Consider the following 20,995-nt stretch of genomic DNA (forward strand, 5'->3'; position numbering starts at 1 on the left):
ATAGTAATTATTTGAACTTGAAATATATTATTGTGAAAAAAAGAAATTTAATGTGATTTAACAATTATATTTAAATCCAAAGCTTTATGTAGAAATTATTTTATTGGAATGATACTTGCAAAATGTAAAGGCAACACAGCATCTACTTCCCTTTCATTTTTAAACCATGTTGTCAAATATTTTTTATTCTTGTCCAGTTGTCACCATATTCCTGCCTACTATCTATCAGCTTACATCTACCAGCTTCCTTCTTTCCTTGATTCCAGTAAAGATGCCACACAGTGGTTTGGATCCAGCAGTGATTTCTGGACCACAGCTTCCTCACCCCTCCCCAGCTGCAGCCCACAGTGCCTTGAAGGACAATGCTTCTCAGGAACCGAATAAAGGGGCAACTGGAGAAGTGCAGTGAAGGTGGAAAGACATGAAAATTGCCCCTTCCTCATCCACAAAAATCCTGTGTTGTATCCAAGTCCTTAGTTTTTCTTCTGCTCAAGCATTATAATGGCTACTTCACAGTAGCCAAAAGCACTAAAATGCCAAGAATCTAATGTAATCAACTTCCTAAAAATAACTAGCTTTGGTTTTGACGTCACTTTCAGTCTGATAAAGAATTTTAGCTTCCACTAACAGCACAGTTAATGTGGTATAATCATAGCCTGATTTTTATTGGAATTATATGTGTTTGTTGTGTTTCTTCCCTTACAAATCAATAACACATAAGTGTTCTCTCACACACAATTCCTCGGCATAATCACCTGAAAAACTGCTGGCAATACTATTTAAGATTAAAGCAATATTGATACTGGCAATACTATTTAAGATTAAAGCAGAAACTACCAAAGTGGGATTACAGCTGAACATCAAGAAGACAAAAGTGATAACTACTGAAAAAGTATACAACTTTAAGGTTGAGAATGAAGAAATATAAGTTGTTCAAGATTTTTTATTCCTTGGCTCCATCATCTGAAACCCTGAAAGACATGCCTGGACTGACACCCAAACAATGCACCCCTGGAATGTGATATAGCAATGTAACCCTAGAATGTTAGAGTTACCCTACAGCAATACCCATCTGAACTGGGATGGTCTCTTTTCTGCATAAGAGGCAAATCCGGTCCAATCTAAGCCTCTAGGCAGGCTGGAGTGACATCAAGTCTGGTTCACAGGCTTGGCAGACATTTTGGCTGTGCTGAAAGGCTAAAGAGCATCCATTTTCTGATCCTGGAAATGAATAGCTCCAGGCCCAGAGAAGGAAATAATGGGGAAAGCTGCAAAAATTCCTTCACACCTTTTGGCAACCTCTTTCAAGTCCTGTTCTCAAAACATAAAAACAATTTAAGGGATACAAGAGCCCCTGCAACACATAAACAAATGGTCTGTATGTATGGTCTGCTATTCCTCAAGAAAGACAGCAGAAACACAAAGGTTAAAGGCCAAGAGTCATATTGGTGTGTGACTGTGTGGTATATCTGTAACTTGGTTTCACATTTCTGCCAGGGAATCTGAGTTCTATAGAATCTCTATTTTTCTTTAATTACTGTTAAAGGCTATCAAAGTCAAACTATCTCCTGAACACGTGATGAATGGACATCCATCCTAACATGTAGAGAGAGATCTATCACCTCTTGTGAGCTTCAAAGGAACCAGCTTCAGCAATAACAGGGCCATAAACCCATTTGGCCAAACTAATTAAGATTCCTCTTTTGGGGGGTTGCAGCGTATGACACTCTGGGTTCTCAATGGATATTTTAATATGACACTGAGTTTCCATTGGATACTTGATATATGACACTCTCCTTTGTTATTGGACCTCTTGATATGACATAACTCACCCTAGAAAACAGGCCACCCTACCTGTCAAGAGCAGCTTCGTGTGCATCTTTCCATTCTCCCATCCCTCCTCCCCCCACTCTTCTCGGGAGGAATCTCCCTCCAGAGGTCTCTGGCCCTCTCTGATCAGCCTACTGTGCAAGGACAAGATACATTAACTTTTGACTCTAACAGCAAAGATTCCTAGTCAGAGAAAACAATGCAGTCGGGCTGGGATGCGAGAATAAGGGAGGAAAGCAAGACACCCAGGACTTTTTTGGTAGAAAAAGCCCAGCATGAACTCATTTGCATATTAGGCCTGGATGCAAAGTCAGCTGGAACTGCATTCCTGCTCTTAATAAAGCCTCCTTCCTATTCAGCTAACATCTATAACATCTGTAATTCCTCTTGTATGCTTGAAAATTATTTGATTGGGATGTAACTATTTGAAAATCATTTCCTATAATAAAATCCATTAATTTAACCAAAGGATTTTAAGTGGTCTATCTCCGTAAACATTGACAGAGATCCTGCTTTACCTCACCTCTTGCAGCTTGCCATTTTGAGCTAAGAAAAATTAATATTCCCCAATAAAATGCTGGTTGAAGTGATAACACATCAACCATAAGGGAGACTCCAACTAAGTAATCCAAAGGAGACTGAGACTGGGAAGGACAGCCATGAGGAGCTAGAAAAGATCCATAAGTGTAAGGAAGTGGTGCTGGCAACCAAGATCAAGTTAATTCATGCCATACTATGCCCCATTACTATGTATGGGTGTGAAAGCTGGACAGTGAAGAAAGTTGACAAAAAGAAAGCTGATTCCTCTGAAATGCGGTCTTGGAGGAAGTTTATGGATATCATGGACCACCAAAAAGACAAGTGGGTTCCAGATCAAATCAAACCTGAACTCTCACTAGAAGCCAAAATGAACAAACTGAGGCTAGAAGCCAAAACTCACTAGAAGCCAAAATGAACAAACTGAGGCTATTGTACTTCGGTTGCCAGAAGCCAGAAGTCAGAAGTGACTTGTCAGAACTTAATGCACACACACAAACATACACAGAATCAACCAACCATTCATTATTTTTATTATGAAGGAGTCAATAGATGCGGAACATTTTCTATAAAAAAATAAAGTACTGGGAAAAAAGTCCTTCCTGATCCTACGTAGGATGAACAGTTAGACTCCAGGTGAGAGCAAAGAACCCCAAGAGAAACCAGATGTTTGGTTTTGTGGCAGAAATCAATCACATCCAAAATCCCATTTCAATTTTGACATCTTCATGCTACATTTGAAGGAAAAGACCCCATGCTTCTAACATTTTGTAAAATGTGCAAAACAGAATTATTTAGGAGGGTATTCCTGTACAAAGCTGTGATGTAATCACTTAGCTCAGTAGGTGACGTGTACTAGGAATGAACTCTTTCCTACACTGCTTGTATTGTTGCTTTAAATGGATATGTTTGCCAAGTGGTGTACTTAAGGCTTTATTAAGAGCAGGAATGCAGTTCCAGCTGACTTTGCATCCAGGCCTAATATGCAAATGAGTTCATGCTGGGCTTTTTCTACCAAAAAAGTCCTTGGTGTCTTGCTTTGGTGTAGTGGTTAAGTGTGCGGACTCTTATCTGGGAGAACCGGGTTTGATTCCCCACTCCTCCACTTGCACCTGCTGGCATGGCCTTGGGTCAGCCATAGCTCTTGCAGAGGTTGTCCTTGAAAGGGCAGCTGCTGGGAGAGCCCTCTCCAGCCCCACCCACCTCACAGGGTGTCTGTTGTGGGGGAGGAAGGTAAAGGAGATTGTGAGCCGCTCTGAGACTCTTTGGAGTGGAGGGCGGGATATAAATCCAATATCTTCTTCTTCTTCTTCTTCTTTCCTCCCTTATTCTCGCACCCCAGCCTGACTGCATTGTTTTCTCTGACTAGGAATCTTTGCTGTTAGAGTCAAAAGTTAATGTATCTTGCAATCCATTGATTGCCTGGCTACAAGTAATAATAAGACATTTTATGAGCTGAGCTACACTGGGTAGAGAGTATGTTTGCCAACCCCATGGCTGGCGTGGTTAACCATCTGCCAAAGCTACAGATATGAAAGCTCAGAGGGAGAAGGTCAGAAGGTAAATATAAGAAGTAGAAAAAACTGGAAACTTCTCATTTTTACATCTTGTCATTTTATCGTTACTGAATCTAATTTAGATTTTCTCTTCTGATTTCTTTGTAGTAGCATTTTGCTATATTCTAAACTATCCTGGTAATATTCTAAACTATCCTGGATCGAGGCGGCTCGGAAGTATTGCTGCTGCTAGACCTATCGGCTGCGTTCGATATGGTCGACCATCGGCTGCTGACCCGCCGCCTCGCCGACGCAGGAATTCAGGGGCTAGCCTTACAGTGGCTCTCCTCCTTTCTTGAAGGCCGGGGACAAAGGGTGGCAATTAGGGGGGAGCTGTCTCAGAGACACCCACTTCATTGTGGTGTGCCTCAGGGGGCAGTTCTCTCCCCGATGTTGTTTAACATCTTTATGAGCCCCCTTGCCCAGATTGCACGGAGGTATGGGCTGGGTTGTCATCAATATGCAGATGACACCCAGCTCTATCTATTGATGGACGGCCGGGCTGGCGATGTCCCTGTAAATCTGGACCGAACGTTACAAGCCGTGGCTGACTGGCTCAGGCTGAGCGGGCTGAAGTTGAATCCGGCGAAGACTGAGGTCCTTTGCGTGGGCCGCGGCGGACCGGGAGGGGAGATTACCCTACCAGCTTTCGACGGTGCACCACTGATACCAGTGCGCAAAGTCAAGAGCCTGGGAGTGCTGCTGGAATCCTCTTTATCAATGGAGGCCCAGGTAGCTGCCACTGCTAGGTCCGCCTTCTTTCATCTCAAGAGGGCGAGGCAGTTGGCTCCATTCTTGGAGCGCAGCGACCTAGCAACTGTGATCCACGCAATGGTCACCTCGAGACTAGACTACTGCAATGCCCTCTACATGGGGCTGCCCTTATACCGAACACGGAAACTCCAGGTAGTCCAGAACGCAGCAGCCAGGCTGCTAATGGGACTACCACGGTGGGAACATGTGCGGCCTGGGCTGCGGGATCTGCATTGGCTACCTGTTGTGTACCGTGTTCGCTATAAAGTGCTGGTTATCACCTTTAAAGCCCTATATGGCCGAGGACCTGCCTACCTAAGGGACTGCCTCTCCCCATATGTTCCCCAGAGAGCACTGAGATCTAGCTCTCAGAATCTTCTAACAATCCCTGGGCCAAGAGAGGCTAGACTGAAGACAACCAGGGAGCAAGCCTTCTCGGTAATGGCCCCTCGATGGTGGAATCATCTTCCAGAGATGGTACGAGCAATGCGGGACTTGAATCAATTCCGCAGGGCTTGTAAAACATTTCTTTTCCAGCTGGCTTTTGAGACAGAACCTGGCTAATCTGATGTGTAGCTATTTAGCCATCTTGTGGATATTACAACTTACAGTATTTTTATAGCACCTATTTTTATCTATTTTATTCATTTTAAATTATTATGTAATTAACTATATCTAATAATTGTTATTTATATTGTTTTATCTAATTCATGGAATTTCCATGTCTGTGAGCCGCCCTGAGCCCGCCTCTGGCGGGGGAGGGCGGGATATAAAAATAAATTTATTATTATTATTATTATTATTATTATTATTATTATTATTATTATTATTATTATTAATGTTTGAGTAGCACAATGCATAAATATTTTTACATAACTAAATATTTCAGAACAAGAAAAGTTGAAAATCCATTTGAGCCAATTAATGAATAAAGCATAAAGTTCTTATATACAGCAGTGTCAGGGGGGAAAAGACACACATTATGCTAACTGCTGGAAAAAGAACCATCCTAAGAACTAGGATTTCATCAAAGTATACATATGCATTATATCCCAACTTGGATAAAGGTACTGATAATACTATATTGCCGGGTTAAAAGCACATGAACAGCACTATCCTAAGCCCAGTTTGAGTGGATCAGGACAGTAACTAAGCCCTATATGCTGGCACTGAGCAGTGTTGGTAACGTGTCAGGGCAAGAGTGAGGCTTAGTCAGCACCCTAAGCCTCTCTAGCCCCAGTCATACCTCCATACCGATGTAATGTTTACCTGGGTTGCCATATCCAGATAGTAGCTGGAGATCTCCTGGGATTATAAACAGGTGATACAGATCAGTTCACCTGGAGAAAATGGCTGCTTTGAAAGATGGCACTGAAGTCCCCTCCATCCCAAACCCCACCTTCCTCAGGCTCCACCCCCAAACTCTCAAGGTGCTCTCAACCTGAAGCTGGCAACCCTAGTAAGAACCCTAGCATCACTTTAAATATCCCTCAAGGAGTGGAAATACAAACTCTCCCACTGAGCTTTCCATCCTTTCCCCAAACCTGGTACAGTTAAGGGTACCATGTTTACAGGCAATCACATTTTGGGGTTTTATTGACAGGAAGTCAACAGAAGGGACAAACTGCACAAAAGGGATCACTAAACCCAAGCAGCCATAGGAGAGAACAGGGCTTTTGTTGAGCAGGAACGCAGTTCCGGCTGGCTTGGTGTCAGGGAGTGTGGCATCATATGTAAATGAATTCCTGCTGGGCTTTTTCTACAAAAAAGCCCCATGTGACACAATGGTGACATCAGGGAGAGTGGCCTAATATGCAAATGAGTTCCTGCTGGGCTTTTTCTACCAAAAAAGCCCTGGGAGAGAACAAACCTTTTTGTAGTATATGGCTAACACTGCTTTGCTCAGAACCTGTGCAGGTACTCCCATCTGAAGACACAAACATCTGAAGAGAGCTTCCACTCCTCCAACTGGAGATGCAAGGCCATTGTACCCCCATACAGGTAATTAAGGGAGGAGGGGCCTGCCCCAAGACATGACCACTACAACAGTTCTACACTGCCTTGCCCATACCCACAGCTTTGGACTGAGCTGCCCATCAGGTATAACCACCATAAGGAGGGAGAGCTTTTTCATATGCATAAATATATTTATTTACAAAAAATAGATTCCAGAATTCAAACTAGAGCTAAATATGAAGGCAGCTGAATTTCCGCTTCTGGTATTGAGCATCAAACCTTACAAGCAATGATCAGCTATGCACTGTCAATATATACAATGAAAATGAGAAAGAAGGCAAACAAGCATGGTTCTAATGATGCAAGAGAGGCACCATGTAGTAAATTATAGGGAAAGGAAGTTTAATTATATGAGGTATGGAATAAAGTGCACAATAACTCAAAGACTACTAAGTTTGTACATGTTTAATGTGGTCTTACCTAACATGGGAAAAGCTATTATTTCAGAAAGTGGCTTTAAAAATGGGGCAGGATGAATGCTACTCCATTAAATACATGCCAAACTCAATTATTTTAACTGCTAAAGACTAATGAAAACAGCTATTTCAGTTGAGCCTCTTCATTGCCTACTTGCTTTCACCAGAGCCTTCAAACTGTCCTTGGTTATTGTCTCTGGCATAGTTAAAACCGGTTATAGCTTCATGCTGCGGATAATGATTAATATGTACTCTGTTAGTAATCAGGCAGGTACTTCCTGAGTTCTCTGCTTGAAAAAAGTGGGTGAAAGGATGCTTGTGGTTTGAGGGAGGGTGGCCAGTTTGATGAACAGGCTGGAATAACAGAATGAGGGAAGAAAACATTTTTCTGAAGGTACAAAATAATTACTTAATCTAAGTAGAAACAACTGTGTGCTTATACATAATTAACTAGGGAATCAATAGCAACTGTATGACTGTTCAAGTATTGGGCTTTTGTTAAAAATCCAAGAACTTTGATGATTTGATCATAACTCCTAACATTTCATAAAGGTCTTACCTGACATAGTGTTAGAGAAATGGGGACAAATGCAGTTAGGTTCCAAGAAGTCACAGACCTGTTATGATACATGGAGGCAAAACAGACACGAAAAGGACAAAACACATTAGCTCTTAGGGTGAAATACAGAGAACACTCCTAGCTGATTCCCAATTAGCATGCAGCTTCTTATTCAGAACTACTGCTACCCTTACAGTGATGCTATATACAGTCAGGTGCTCGTGGAGATGAGTTGGGTCTTGGATGTGGAGCGAGAGACCAGACCAGAGTGTAAATCTCCACTTAGCATGAAGTTTGCCAGGTGGCTTTGGACAAATCTTTTTTTTTCTCAGCCTAATTTACTTTAAAGGATCAAGGCTCAATTTGAGGATAAAACAAGATAACCTCCAGCATGTAGTTCTAATTTTCTTAGATAAAGGCTGAGATGCAAATACATTTGACAGATCTACAATCATCGATCGCAAACTCAGAAAAAAGTCAGAACTCTATATGATACTTTGTGCTAACAGTTGAGATACAAAACTGTCTAATACAAGCTGGTTTGTGTTGGTTTCTTTAATTTAAAAACTTACTTAAAATTCTTTCTGTGCACGGTAATTTTTTCACACTAAAATACTAAGGCAGCAGATTAACCAGATTAAGTCATTCAGATTACAACTTTCAGTCAAATTTAAGATGGAAGCTGGTAATCACAGAATGCTAGTTAATGGCTGACAGCTGCCCACACTGTTGTGGTTAATAAGGAGGTTGCTGGCAAAGGGTGAGTGGCCAACAAGAGATTTCTAGCATAATAGCAGAAACATTAAAATGAGACATGAAATTTCCCACCCAGATTTCTCTTGGTAGCTATTAGTTGGTGTCTGCAGGCAAATACAAACACAGACCTGAAAAACAAGGCCTCAGAGTTTCACCAACTGATTTCCTTCCAGGCTAAGGCCAGACATTCCTGGGACTGAAGATTTTCAGGGATGCAAACTGGAGTCTGTGAAAGTTACTGTGATACAAGGTAAACAGTTCATAAATAAGAGCAGGGACAGTCATTTTATTTAGATGAACATTTCTTTCTCTGCATTTAGAGCAGCCTACAAAAAATGGTGCAGAAAACTCACAGTAACAACAACAACAACATAAACAGTGGACTGGTTCACAAAAGAGAGAATATAAACATATTAGTAACTGAATACTTTTAAAACAGAAAACTCTTAGGTCCACTCCTAACCATATGGGTACTCCCAGGAGCTGTCTAACAGATGTGTGTTGGGATTTCCCAGGTGAAACTTTATTCCAAGGCAGTTGAGGGTCCAGTTTCTATAGGAACCATGTCATGTGGGAAGAGAAGGCTTAAGTCATCCCCCTTCCAGTTCTGACTAGTAGTGTGCAATTTTTTTTTAACTGACATTTTTCAGTTTGGGTCTGTTAGACAATTTTTTTTTAATTCCTGAAAAATACCAGATCCAAAGTTCAAAGGGACTGCATAAACCTGTCCAACAAACAGCTGAGAAGTAGGAACAATCTGCTCCTACCTCTCAGCTGTATTTTGCTCTACCCAAAATATATCTAGGCTTTTCTCAGGATTTTTAAAAATTTTCCTGAGAAAACCCAGATACATTTGGGAAGCCAAAAATACCAACAATGAATTTTTGGGTGTATTTTTGGCTCAGGTAGATCCAAATGCACACTCCTAGTTCTGACCTAAAATGGCCATGGGAGCTACTGTTTGATCTACTACAGGCTACATGTGTATTAATGCGTTACATGCAAGTTTCCTCAACAAAACAAACAGTAGCTCCCTGGGGCCATTTATTTTGTGGATTTATAGTCTGTCCTTTCCCATAATGGGCTAAGGGTGGATTACAACATTATAAGACAGTTAAAAAATCCAACAATACAACAGTTAAGCAATTAAAACCATTAAAAGTTTTACCCAATCAATCAATCAAAGTTTTACCCAAGAACCAGGATTGCCAATCCCCAGTTGAAGGCAGAGGATCCCCTAGTTTGGAGACCCTCCTCCAATTTCAGGGTTATTAGAAAGTCGGGGGGAGGGTTTTAATGTCCGCTGGCCACTCCATTATACCCTGAGACTGGTACCCATAGGGTATAATGGAGAATTGATCTGTGAGTATCTGGGGCTTGGGGCTCCCGTTTTTTGAGGTAGAGACACCAAATTTTCAGCATAGCATCTTGTGTATCTCCTAAAAACCCCCTCCAAGTCTCAAAAATATTGGACCAGGGGGTCTAATTCTATGAATTCCAAAAGAAGGTGCCCCCATGAAGGGAAGGCATTTAAAAGGAGTGTGGTCCCTTTAAATGTGATGGGCGGAACGCCCTCTGGAGTTCAACCATGCTTGTCACAACCTTGCTCCTAGATCCATCCCCAAAGTCCCCAGATATTTCCTGAGTCAGACCTGGCAACCCTACCAGGAACTCCCAGTGCACATCTGGTTGATAGTCCCCAGGGTGGAAAATGTCTTATGTACTATTTATAAACCCTGTGAAAGACAGCCACAGAGGGCCCTTCCAAACTTCTTCCAGAAGGTTACTGCCAGGGTGAGTGAGATACCTGAAAAGGCATGGGTCCTAAGCTGCAACAAAAAACACCTGCTAGATCGTGTGGATCACCAAAGAGCATACTGCGCTGATGCAAGTTGATGCATGAGTTCATACGCTTGGGGTTTTGTTTTCTAACATGAACATTAGACTCCTAGAACTTTATGAACCGGATCTAGGTCAGCGTTCAACAGCTAAGCACAACTACCTAAGAGAGAAGACTTGGAAACAAATGACTAACCAGGTAGTTTTTGAAGCTTATCAGGTGCCAATGTCACCAACAAATAATAAATGTATTATTTATTTATGTATCATGGGGTGTTATACAAAGTATGGTGGCTCTTTCACACATATCATGTGGATCCAGGAGGTCAAGGAGGAACTTAATACAGGCTTACTCTCAAGTAAGCTTACATAGCATCAGGACCTCAGTCATACTCAGAGCACTGACCCATAGGTAAGCGACTATTTCTGCCATGTGTGAAGAAGAGAATGAGGGGGAAATAGGCAGGTTTGCAAGCTCTTCTCCACCACAGAGGTCACCCAGAGTGGGGGAAGAGAGTGCAAGAGCTGAGGGAGCCATTAGAATGAGGGGTGGAATTAAAGAGGGTGGTGCAGGATTCCCCCTTAGTTTCATAGATCTTGTAGGAGCTGTATTTACTAACCTTGGTGTTAAGGCAAAGACAGATGCATAATGATGCAAAAAGTGGTCAGTGATTTATTTAAATTTAATTTTTAATTTAATTTTTAGATTTATATCCCACCCTATCCTGCAGGCGGGCTCAGGGCAGCTTACAACGAAAAAACAACAGAGCTAATGATATATGGTAGTTATATGGTAACGTGTGTTTCTTTTTCCCACTTGTGTCAAAAAATAATTCCCTAACCTTTCCCTATGCTGGTTTTATGAGGACTATTATTCTCAGCTTTTGCTTTTTTTAAAAAAAAAGTCTCCTCCTAGCATGGTTGTGTTGTAAAGTGCATACACATGTATTTTATCTTTGTGTACAAAGGAAGTATTAAGAGTTTTAAGACGTGTGTGTAATATTTGTTCATGTCTTTCAGCTCTCGAACATCTGATGTTTATTCTATGTGGCTCTTACATTAAGCAAGTTTGGCCACCCCTGTTCTATTAGCCATCTTCCATGCTTCACACAGGCCTCTCGGTGTTTATCAAGGTGCAATTCTAGCTCACCTCCTCATAGTTCACCCTGGATGACACTAAAGAGCTAGGATTCTGGCTGCCAGACAATCATAGGATCTCCTGGCTACACTACAATCATGGGAATAATAGATATAATAATATAATAATAATAATAATTTTTTATTTATATCCCGCCCTCCCCGCCGCGGCAGGCTCAGGGCGGCTTACAAAAACATGATGTGATATCATGATATAACAATACAGGTAAAATCAATTCACAGTATAAATACAAATACAAATATAAATTAATGTTAAAAAGCTAAAACAATACGGTGGTGCTACAGTCTCTATTTATCCAGGCAGCGTAATATTCAGTCTGGTGTGTTTGTTTAATAAAAAAACGAAAGCAAAACATTAACTTGAAAGTAAGGCCATCTGATTTCAGTGAAGCTTGCCTTTATACATAAGTAGCTTTATTAATCTTTGGAAGACATTGTTTATAGTGCAGTAGTCCTATTCAGAGTTACTTCAGTTGAAGCTGAACGAAATTAACAGGATTGCACTCCTAGGCATTCAAGATATACGATCTACCGAGATTTTTTTTTTTTACAAAGACAAATCCTACTGATTGTAGTTAGATAAACATTTGCTTAACTGCTTTCTCATGCCAGTCATGTTGCTGCTACCTATCAACATGTAAGTGGGTAGAGTGTCAAACTAGGACCTTGGACAACCAAGTTCAAATACCTGCTCTACCACAGAAGCTCCCTGGGGGCGGCTGGGCCTGTCATGCAGTCTTAGCCTAACTGACCACACAGAACTGTTGTAAGGAAAAATGGAAGAGAGGAGAACAATGTGATAAGCCACTTGGGGTATACATTGGAGAGAAAAGTGAGATATAAATAAAAAATTAGCTACAAGTCTTAGCCTGATCTATCCAACAGAATGATTCAATATAAAATGTGAAAAATCTTCTGTTCTTATCTGTAAACACAGGCGTTTCCTAAAGTAAACCAAGCCTATGCAAACAATATAAAATTGTTCAACCTGACACATGAAATTTGTAAAATCCCAACTAAGTATCATGTTGCAAAAGGTAAAAGCTAAGCCAACTGAAGGAATTGTTACAGCCACTCCTTAATCCTGTTAGGAGTGCCTTCTAGTTTGTTAGTTTAACTGAAGTTAGGAGCATAGCTTCTTTTCCACATACAGAAAGCAAATATTAACTTGGGTGATTAATGGCATTTATAGGAAAAAGCGATCTGCTGGTACAACACTGTTAACAATAGTTCAGAGGAACAAGGGTAAGGATCATCTGGATCCTGAGGTTTTGATGCCTGGAACAACTGTACCAATATTAGGCCTCAGTAAAGCTCTTTGAAGTTATTCCAGTACATGTGAGGAGTCTGGGAAGGGATTTCACCTAGAAACTATAGTATACCATACAGTTTTCCTTCTGAAGTGGATATTTTCTCCAGGAGGATTAGTATTAGTATTTTCTTACCTAGACATTTACAAGGTGTTTGATTTCACTAGGCTAAGTAGCCATGAAAGATGGACTATAAATAACATATCATCATTGACCGCAGAACACGTGTTTTTTGCTTGCCAAAGGTATAACTACTTAAGAAAACAGTTTATCGACCCATTGATTTCTGATATTGATCTGCCTGTGGCAAATAAGCTCCAGCTTTTGCTTGGTGGCTTTGATCTAATTATCACAGTCTCAGTTAGGGTGGCCAGACCGTCCCGGTCTCCCGGGACTTTCCCGGTTCTGGCCACCCAATCCCGGCTCCCGGGCTGCCTATACCGGGACCATTACAAGGTCCCAGTATAGCCAGCGGGGAGCCGGCGGGCCGCGCGGGCGGGGAAGGCGGGGAGTGAGGCAGCCAGCGTCCCTGCGCGTGCGCACAGCGGTGTGCGCACGCGCAGGGACACTGGCTCCTCACTCCCCGCCTTCCCCGCCCCCGCGCGGGGTCCGGAGAGGCCAGCGCTGGTCCCTGGAGGCCTCCAGAGGCCAGCGCCGGCAGCGTGGAGAGGCCGGCGCTGGTCCCTGGAGGCCTCCAGAGGCCAGCGCCGGAAGCGTGGAGAGGCCGGCGCTGGTCCCTGGAGGCCTCCAGAGGCCAGCGCCGGCAGCGGAGAGGCTGGCGCTGGTCCCTGGAGGCCTCCAGAGGCCAGCGGAGGCTTCGTGGAGAGGCCGGCGCTGGTCCCTGGAGGCCTCCAGAGGCCAGCGGAGGCTTCCTGGAGAGGCCGGCGCTGGTCCCTGGAGGCCTCCAGAGGCCAGCGGAGGCTTCGTGGAGAGGCCGGCGCTGGTCCCTGGAGGCCTCCAGAGGCCAGCGGAGGCATCGTGGAGAGGCCGGCGCTGGTCCCTGGAGGCCTCCAGAGGCCAGCGGAGGCAGCGTGGAGAGGCCTCCGCTGGTCCCTGGAGGCCTCCAGAGGCCAGCGGAGGCTTCGTGGAGAGGCCTGCGCTGGTCCCTGGGGGCCTCCAGAGACCAGCGGAGGCAGCGTGGAGAGGCCAGCGCTGGTCCCTGGAGGCCTCCAGAGACCAGCACCGGCCTCTCCGGCCTCCGCAGCCGCCGCCAGCAGCCCGGAGGAGAGGCCGCCACCGCCCTGGATCCAGGTAAGCCAAAAGCGGGGGGGGGGGGCGGCTGGCGGGGGGGGCGGCTGGCCTTCTTTCCTTCCCTCCCTCCCTCCTTCCTTTCTTCCTTCCTTCCCTCCTCCCTTCCTCCCTCCCCCCTTCCCTCCCTCCCTCCTTCCTTCCTTCCTTCCCTCCCTCCTCCCTTCCTTCCCTCCCTTCCTTTCTTCCTTCCCTCCCTTCCCTCCTTTCTTCCTTCCTTTCTTCCTTCCCTCCCTTCCTTCCCTCCCTCCCTCCTCCCTTCCTGACTGAATGGGCCACAGGCCTGATCCAACAGGGCTTCTCTTATGTTCTTATGTGACACAGTGTGTTGGACTGGATGGGCCACTGGCCTGATCCAACAGGGCTTCTCTTATGTTCTTATGTGACACAGTGTGTTGGACTGGATGGGCCACTGGCCTGATCCAACAGGGCTTCTCTTATGTTGTTATGTGACGCAGAGTGTTGGACTGGATGGGCCACTGTCCTGATCCAACAGGGCTTCTCTTATGTTCTTATGTGACAATACTGACTTTGGTGGACCCAAGCACTGATTCAGTGTAAGGGAGCTTTGTGTTTGTGACTGGAGTGGACAATACTGACTTTGGTGGACCCAAGCACTGATTCAGTGTAAGGGAGCTTTGTGTTTGTGGCTGGAGTGGACAATACTGACTTTGGTGGACCCAAGCACTGATTCAGTGTAAGGGAGCTTTGTGTTTGTGACTGGAGTGGACAATACTGACTTTGGTGGACCCAAGCACTGATTCAGTGTACGGGAGCTTTGTGTTTGTGACTGGAGTGGACAATACTGACTTTGGTGGACCCAAGCACTGATTCAGTGTAAGGGAGCTTTGTGTTTGTGTCTTCTGGTGCAATTTTGTTCTCAGATTCTGTATTTACTTCATCAGTATATGGGATAAGGCACTTTCTCAACTGTGCTGCATAATGCAGCCTATTTATTTTGTCCTGTTTGCTCTGTTGGCTCTATCTGCGCCACCTTCATCACTTTCGGGGTGTGGATCCCCCAGTGGGGTGGTCTTGCGACTCCCTCCGCCGGCTGTTTCTGATAGCCCTGCGCCCCCTCTTTCATTTGATATGTGTCCCGTGTGGATGCCACCCTCCTGCCGGGAGATGCCGCAAAATGAGCCCCCTTGAGGCTTATGGTGGCAGGGCTCGGGGGAAGCGAGCTAGACTGCTGTTCTTTTGAGGGGTCATAGAGTGTTTCGAGCCCATCCCTGTGGCATCGGTCCCATCGTTGTGGGGCCCAGGGGGCCGGCGCAGCGGCACGCTGAAGCAGCCTGTTGGTCACTTCCGGGTTCCTGTCCTGCCTCTCGACCTGTGACAGGCTGCTTCGGCGTGCTGCTGCGCCGGCCCCCTGGGTCCCACAACGATGGGACCGATGCCACAGGGACGGGCTCGAAACACTCTATAACCCCTCAAAAGAACAGCAGTCTAGCTCGCTTCCCCCGAGCCCTGCCGCCATAAGCCTCAAGGGGGCTCATTTTGCAGCATCTCCTGGCGGGAGGGTGGCACCCGCACGGGACACATATCAAATGAAAGAGGGGGCGCAGGGCTATCAGAAACAGCCGGCGGAGGGAGTCGCGAGACCACCCCACTGGGGGATCCACACCCCGAAAGTGATGAAGGTGGCGCAGATAGAGCCAACAGAGCAAACCGGACAAAATAAATAGGCTGCATTATGCAGCACAGTTGAGAAAGTGCCTTATCCCATATACTGATGAAGTATATACAGGATTTGAGAACAAAATTGTTTCCGGCGGTGATATTTGGGGGATTTTTGGGGACGTCACAGGAAGTGCTGTGAAGTCACTTCCTGTTTCCGGCAGTGGCATTTGGGGGAAATGATGTCATTTGGGGGAAGTGATGTCACAGGAAGTGATGTCACTTCCCGTTTCCGGCAGGTGACGCGGGGGAAATGATGTCACAGGAAGTGGTGTCACTTCCTGTTTCCGGCGGTGGCATGATGTCACCGGAAGTGACGTCACTTCCTGTTTCCGGCGGCGCGCACACAAAGCGCGCGCGCACCCCTACCTTCCACCCCCCCCCCAAGGTGTCCCTGGCTGGCCTTCAGACATTATGATCACCCTAGTCTCAGTTGTATAATTTCTTGGAGTGTTTAGATTTAAGAGATAAGAGGAGGATTTTAAGAAAATAGGAAATTATGTTTTATGTCGTGCACTTTGCTGATTCTAAATGTTTATTTTGTAAAATCTATATTTCTGATGAATTTTTTATTCTATTGCCATTTGCTTATAACCAAATGGTCTGTGAGCAATAAATATATATGATGATATGATATAAATAACATAAATAAGCATAACAAAGTTTGAGCCCAGTGACACCCTTAAGACCAACAATGCAATTCTGAGTGTGCATACACACTTCAGTTTATCTAAAGAAGTGGACATGCCCAGAATTAAACTTTGTTGGTCTTAAGGGTGCCACTGGATTTAAACTTTTTTCTGCCACTTCAGACCAACACAACTACCCACCTGAATAAATAAGAAAGTGCAAGTTAATCTTGTGCATAAAAAAAGGTAAAGGTAGTCCCCTGTGCAAGCACCAGTTGTTTCAACTCTGGGGTGACATCGCATCACGATGCTTTCACGGCAGACTTTTTACGGGGGGGTTTGCCATTGCCTTCCCCAGTCATCTACACTTCCCCCCCCCCCCAGCAAGCTGGATACTCATTTTACAGACCTTGGAAGGATGGAAGGCTGAGTGAACCTTGAACTGGCTACCTGAACCCAGCTTCCGCTGGGATTGAACTCAGGTCATTTACCAATCTGTGCCACGGGGCTTCTTTAATCTTGTGCATACTTAGTCATAAAAGAGGAATCTTGCTGCACCTTACAGACTAAATTTTTTATTCTTAATGTAAGATGAAATAGTCCCTGTCCATGAAGACTTAAGTATGCACACTAAATTCAGTGGACTTACTCTTGAATGAGTGCAAACAAAACTGCAGCCTTAGGAATTAAGTCATACTGAATAATGGATCAGGTCAATAGGTCACAATTCTGTTCAATTACTTGGGAACCAGACCTTCTAATTCAGGAGAATATACTTTTTAACTTTAAAAGGCAAGTAGATGGACACTTAGGGTGAAGAACATCAGAGGGAAACAGACAATGTAACAGGTGTAGAAATGAGATAATCAGGAACAAAAGGAGTTTACAAACACAGGAAGCTATTACCAAAAAGAAAAATGAAGAGAGCATAAATAGGCATTGAACAAATCCAATTAAATCTGATCATGCTTTGAAAAAATGAGTCAGGAAATTGCAGTGTGGACATGTGAGTCACCAGATAAATACAAAAAGAAAAGGCATATAAAAAAAAGATCAGTATCATTCCAGTTTAAGATAGATCCAGGTGGGCAGCTGTGTTGACCTAAAACAAGTGTGCCTGCACACAAAAGCTTATACCTTGGAAAAACCTTTGTTGATCATAACGGTGTCACTGGACAAAAAATAATTTCAGTTTAAGGTGAAACATGCACATTTCATAAAATTAATTACAAACTACAATACCACTCATTAATTTAGCTTTCGTTCTCTCACACACCAGCCTTCAGAATTTACAAAAATAAAAGTCAGATCTTGATTTGGAAAATTTTCAACAGATTAAAATTCAAACCATGCAGCTGCAGTTCTGGCAAATTCTAAACTCAAACCAGATCTTTGCAACAGGAGTGGGATCCAAGAAATCTCAAATTAAAGTATGTCAGCAGGCAAGTCTAGACAGGAAAAGGACTCGGACATTTACTGGGAGTGGATGGAATACTACCTTATGACACTTATATTATTGAGCTGTATTTGCATTTGGAACAGCTTGTTTTGGGAACTGGAGATTTTGCTGCATTGATTGTGGCAATAAGTGCTTGTCATATCATTATGAGCATCTCTTCTGCACACTCCCTGCTTGAAAAAGTTAAGCACATAGTTACAGTGTCTACTGAAGGATTGGTAAATTATAAACATAGAGAAAGAAGACACTTCACAGGATGCTCTGTGTCAAGTTACTCTGGCTCTGAGTCATGAAACCATATGAATCAAGTGTGTTACAGGTGCTCCTAAAGAGTCTCTCTTGCTAATGATCTACTGGTACAGGGGTATCCCTGACAGAATCCTGCCCTTTCCCATAATATTTCCAGTAATGTAAATCTGGATTGCCCAGGTTAGCCTGATCTCGTCAGATCACAGAAGCTAAGCAGGGTCAGGGCCCTGGTTAATATTTGGATGGAGACTACCAAGGAATTCCAAGTTCTCTATGCAAAGGCAGGAAACGGCAAACCAAATTTTTAGACACTTGCCTTGAAAACCCCAAGGGGTTGCCATAAGTCAGCTGTGGCCTGACTGTATTTTGTGCAAGCACACACACAAATTAGGTACCACTCTCTTTCAAACAGGAAAACTGCAGAGGATCCCCTACTTGCCTGACTAGCCGTCCATCCATCTCTACCTTGACCTTTCCTCAGATATGAATCCACTTTATTATCAAGAATACTCCAATTTAGGAGTCACCATCGATCTTGCACTGGGGGTCGTGTGAAGGGCTAAAAATGTATACAAATATGTTTGTTTTCATTGAGACCAGATTCTTGGCAAGCTCCCACCTCCCCAACTGGATCCCTCGCCTTCCATCGATACAACAGCAACTGTAGCAAATGCTTCCTAAGAGCCAGTCTTAATTTTGGAGGGAAAGCCGGGGCCAGGAGATGTCACCCCTTCTGAATCCATGCTCCCACCCCAAACTGACATCGTGTGACTCCTCCGCCGCAGTGACGGGGTCCGCGGCCCAGTTATTCCTCACCTACCATTTTTGCTCACTCCTAAATCGGGCCTGGGCCGATCCTTTGGCCGGTTGCCTCTCTGGCTTCCCATCCTCAGGCTGTCCACCCCACCATCTCCTTCCTTCCTTCCTTCACCCCCCTCTCTCTCTGGTGCTCGCCGACCGCCTCTTCCATATGGGTGAACCACCTCCCCCACCATGCTCACTCTCGGAGCCACTGCCGCTTACCCCTCCTTCTCCTCAAAGAGGGGCGTCCCAGCCTGCAGTCGCCTTTTCCTCCCATAAGCTCCTCCAGACACCCACCTTGGTGCGGCGCTTCTGCCCGCTCCCAATTGCCCCTCAACCAGTTCCTGTCAGTTCCTGCCTAAACCGTGACGCACGCGCAACAGGTGGGGGGGGAGACACTTGGAAGGCGCAGAGAGCTGTGGGAACTGTAGTCTCGAAGAATCCTTTCTCTTTACATCATCCGTTTTCCTGCTCTGCAGCGGCCGTTCCTTTCTTGAGATCTCGGTGGACAGTTTCCTGCTTCTCTGGCGTCCTCTGCAGGCCTCTCACAAAAATGTCGAGATCTCGGCAAGCGACTCAAAAGCAACACAGCCGGCGAGGCTAGAATAAGTACAGGTGGCGGAGTATGAGCTGGCGGCAGTGCCAGAACTTACCCCGGAGCCGTGCGAGGAAGAGCTTTCTCGCTGAGGAAGTAATGAAGTCTTTCAAGGACGGTTTGGAACCTCGTGCAAGTCGATCCAGGTGAGTCTAGTGGCACTTTTAAGACCAACGAAGTTTTATTCAAGGTGTGAGCTTTCGTGTGCAATATAAAATGAAATGGAAGAGAACTATTCAAGCTTATAGACAGGGTTGAATAGCAAATTAGCATTTAACATGATGATGACATTTTGAGACAAAACAGGACAACAAGCCAAGTGTGCGAGGTCAACAGCTGTATGGATCCAATTAAAGGGGAACATTTGGTTTGAAGCAATAAATGTGTAAAACTAGGGGATAAGGGTGAAAGAATCTTTTCTAATTGTGGGAAGTTAATTGATATTCCTTTCAATGCCCCATTTGTGTCCCCTCAAGTATGAAGGTAACAAACAGCATGTTTTCCTTTTATTTGGGGTGTGGTATATTTCAAATTTCATTGCATTACATCACAATCACTATGTGTTGTTCTAAATACTATACCAATATATTGTTCTTTAGAGGTGTTATAAAAATGTTCCTATATATTGCATTGTATTACAAACAGTATGCCATTAAATGATCAGAGAGAAAGAGAGAAAAAGGAATACATAAAAATAGAGAATGTATAGTCCTTCTCGGTGAGAATGAGTTTAGCATATGTAATGAGATAAGAAACTAATATCCCTGATAAGTCCTGGGGAGGGGTGTTTGTTCCAAGTGGTGTAATTCAGCAATTTCCCTGTTTTGTTCCTGAAATTCCTTTGCAATAAAACTACTACTTTGAAGTCATCCATTGAATGTTCTGGGAACATTCTCAGAATTCTCTGTCTTGTGATTCCAGATGTCAAATTTGTGTCCATTTATCTTTTGGCATAGGGTTTGTCATGTTTATCCTATGTAGAGAACTGAAGGGCATTGTTGGTGTTTAATGGCATATATCAGGGGTGGCCAAAGGTAGTTCTCCAGATGTTTTTGGCCTACAACTCCCATCAGCCCTAGCCATCTGGAGAGCTACCGTTGGCCACCCCTGGCATATATAATATTAAAAGATGACCAAGGGAATGAGTCTGAGATGGTGTAGTTGATGTTGTTAGGTCCAGTGATTATGTTGTCTTGGTGTGTGTGGCAGCAAAGCATGTTCAAATTAGATGTTGCATTATTTTGGGTGAGGAGTTGAGATTGGGAGATTGTCTGTGTGCAAGAAAATGCTCCCCCCCAGTACTTGTGAAAAAAAGCTGTAAAGTGCTCTTACAGAACAATGAGTTCCTTTCTCCATGAAGAACTGTTTGTTGTGGTAGCGCAGCTTGTGTGGTTTTTAAGACAGTTTATGGACCGTGTGCAAGCTCTTTGTGTCTCTGGTAAAACAAGGCAGCATCTTAAAACACCAGCTACATGGACACTGATATGATTGTAATACCCCCTGCAGGTCATAATTTCATTTAGAACCCCAAAATTGCTATGCTGGAATCTCAGCTCATGTGTGCACATTTGTGTGTGCATGCACACATCACAGGTAAAGAAAAA

General features: G+C 44.2%; 1 protein-coding gene across 2 annotated transcripts in view; it reads right to left on the reverse strand.

Annotated features, from left to right (window-relative positions):
* SGSM3 (small G protein signaling modulator 3) overlaps positions 1-19,164 on the reverse strand; it is a 40,955-nt gene extending 21,791 nt beyond the window's left edge. Inside the window, exons 1-3 of one of the 2 annotated variants that reach the window (XM_060245414.1) lie at positions 19,019-19,164; positions 8,552-8,661; positions 7,668-7,725 (exon numbers count right to left, since the gene is read on the reverse strand). In XM_060245414.1, the coding sequence (XP_060101397.1) occupies positions 7,668-7,674 (7 nt within the window). In that variant the 5' untranslated portion in view covers positions 7,675-7,725; positions 8,552-8,661; positions 19,019-19,164. The remainder of the gene's footprint in view (positions 1-7,667; positions 7,726-8,551; positions 8,662-19,018) is intronic. The other variant, XM_060245413.1, reaches the window with a different exon arrangement.
* Positions 19,165-20,995: the final 1,831 nt, after the last annotated feature.

The sequence above is a fragment of the Heteronotia binoei genome, chromosome 8 (assembly GCF_032191835.1).
Source record: "Heteronotia binoei isolate CCM8104 ecotype False Entrance Well chromosome 8, APGP_CSIRO_Hbin_v1, whole genome shotgun sequence".
NCBI classification, from domain to species: Eukaryota; Metazoa; Chordata; class Lepidosauria; order Squamata; family Gekkonidae; genus Heteronotia; species Heteronotia binoei.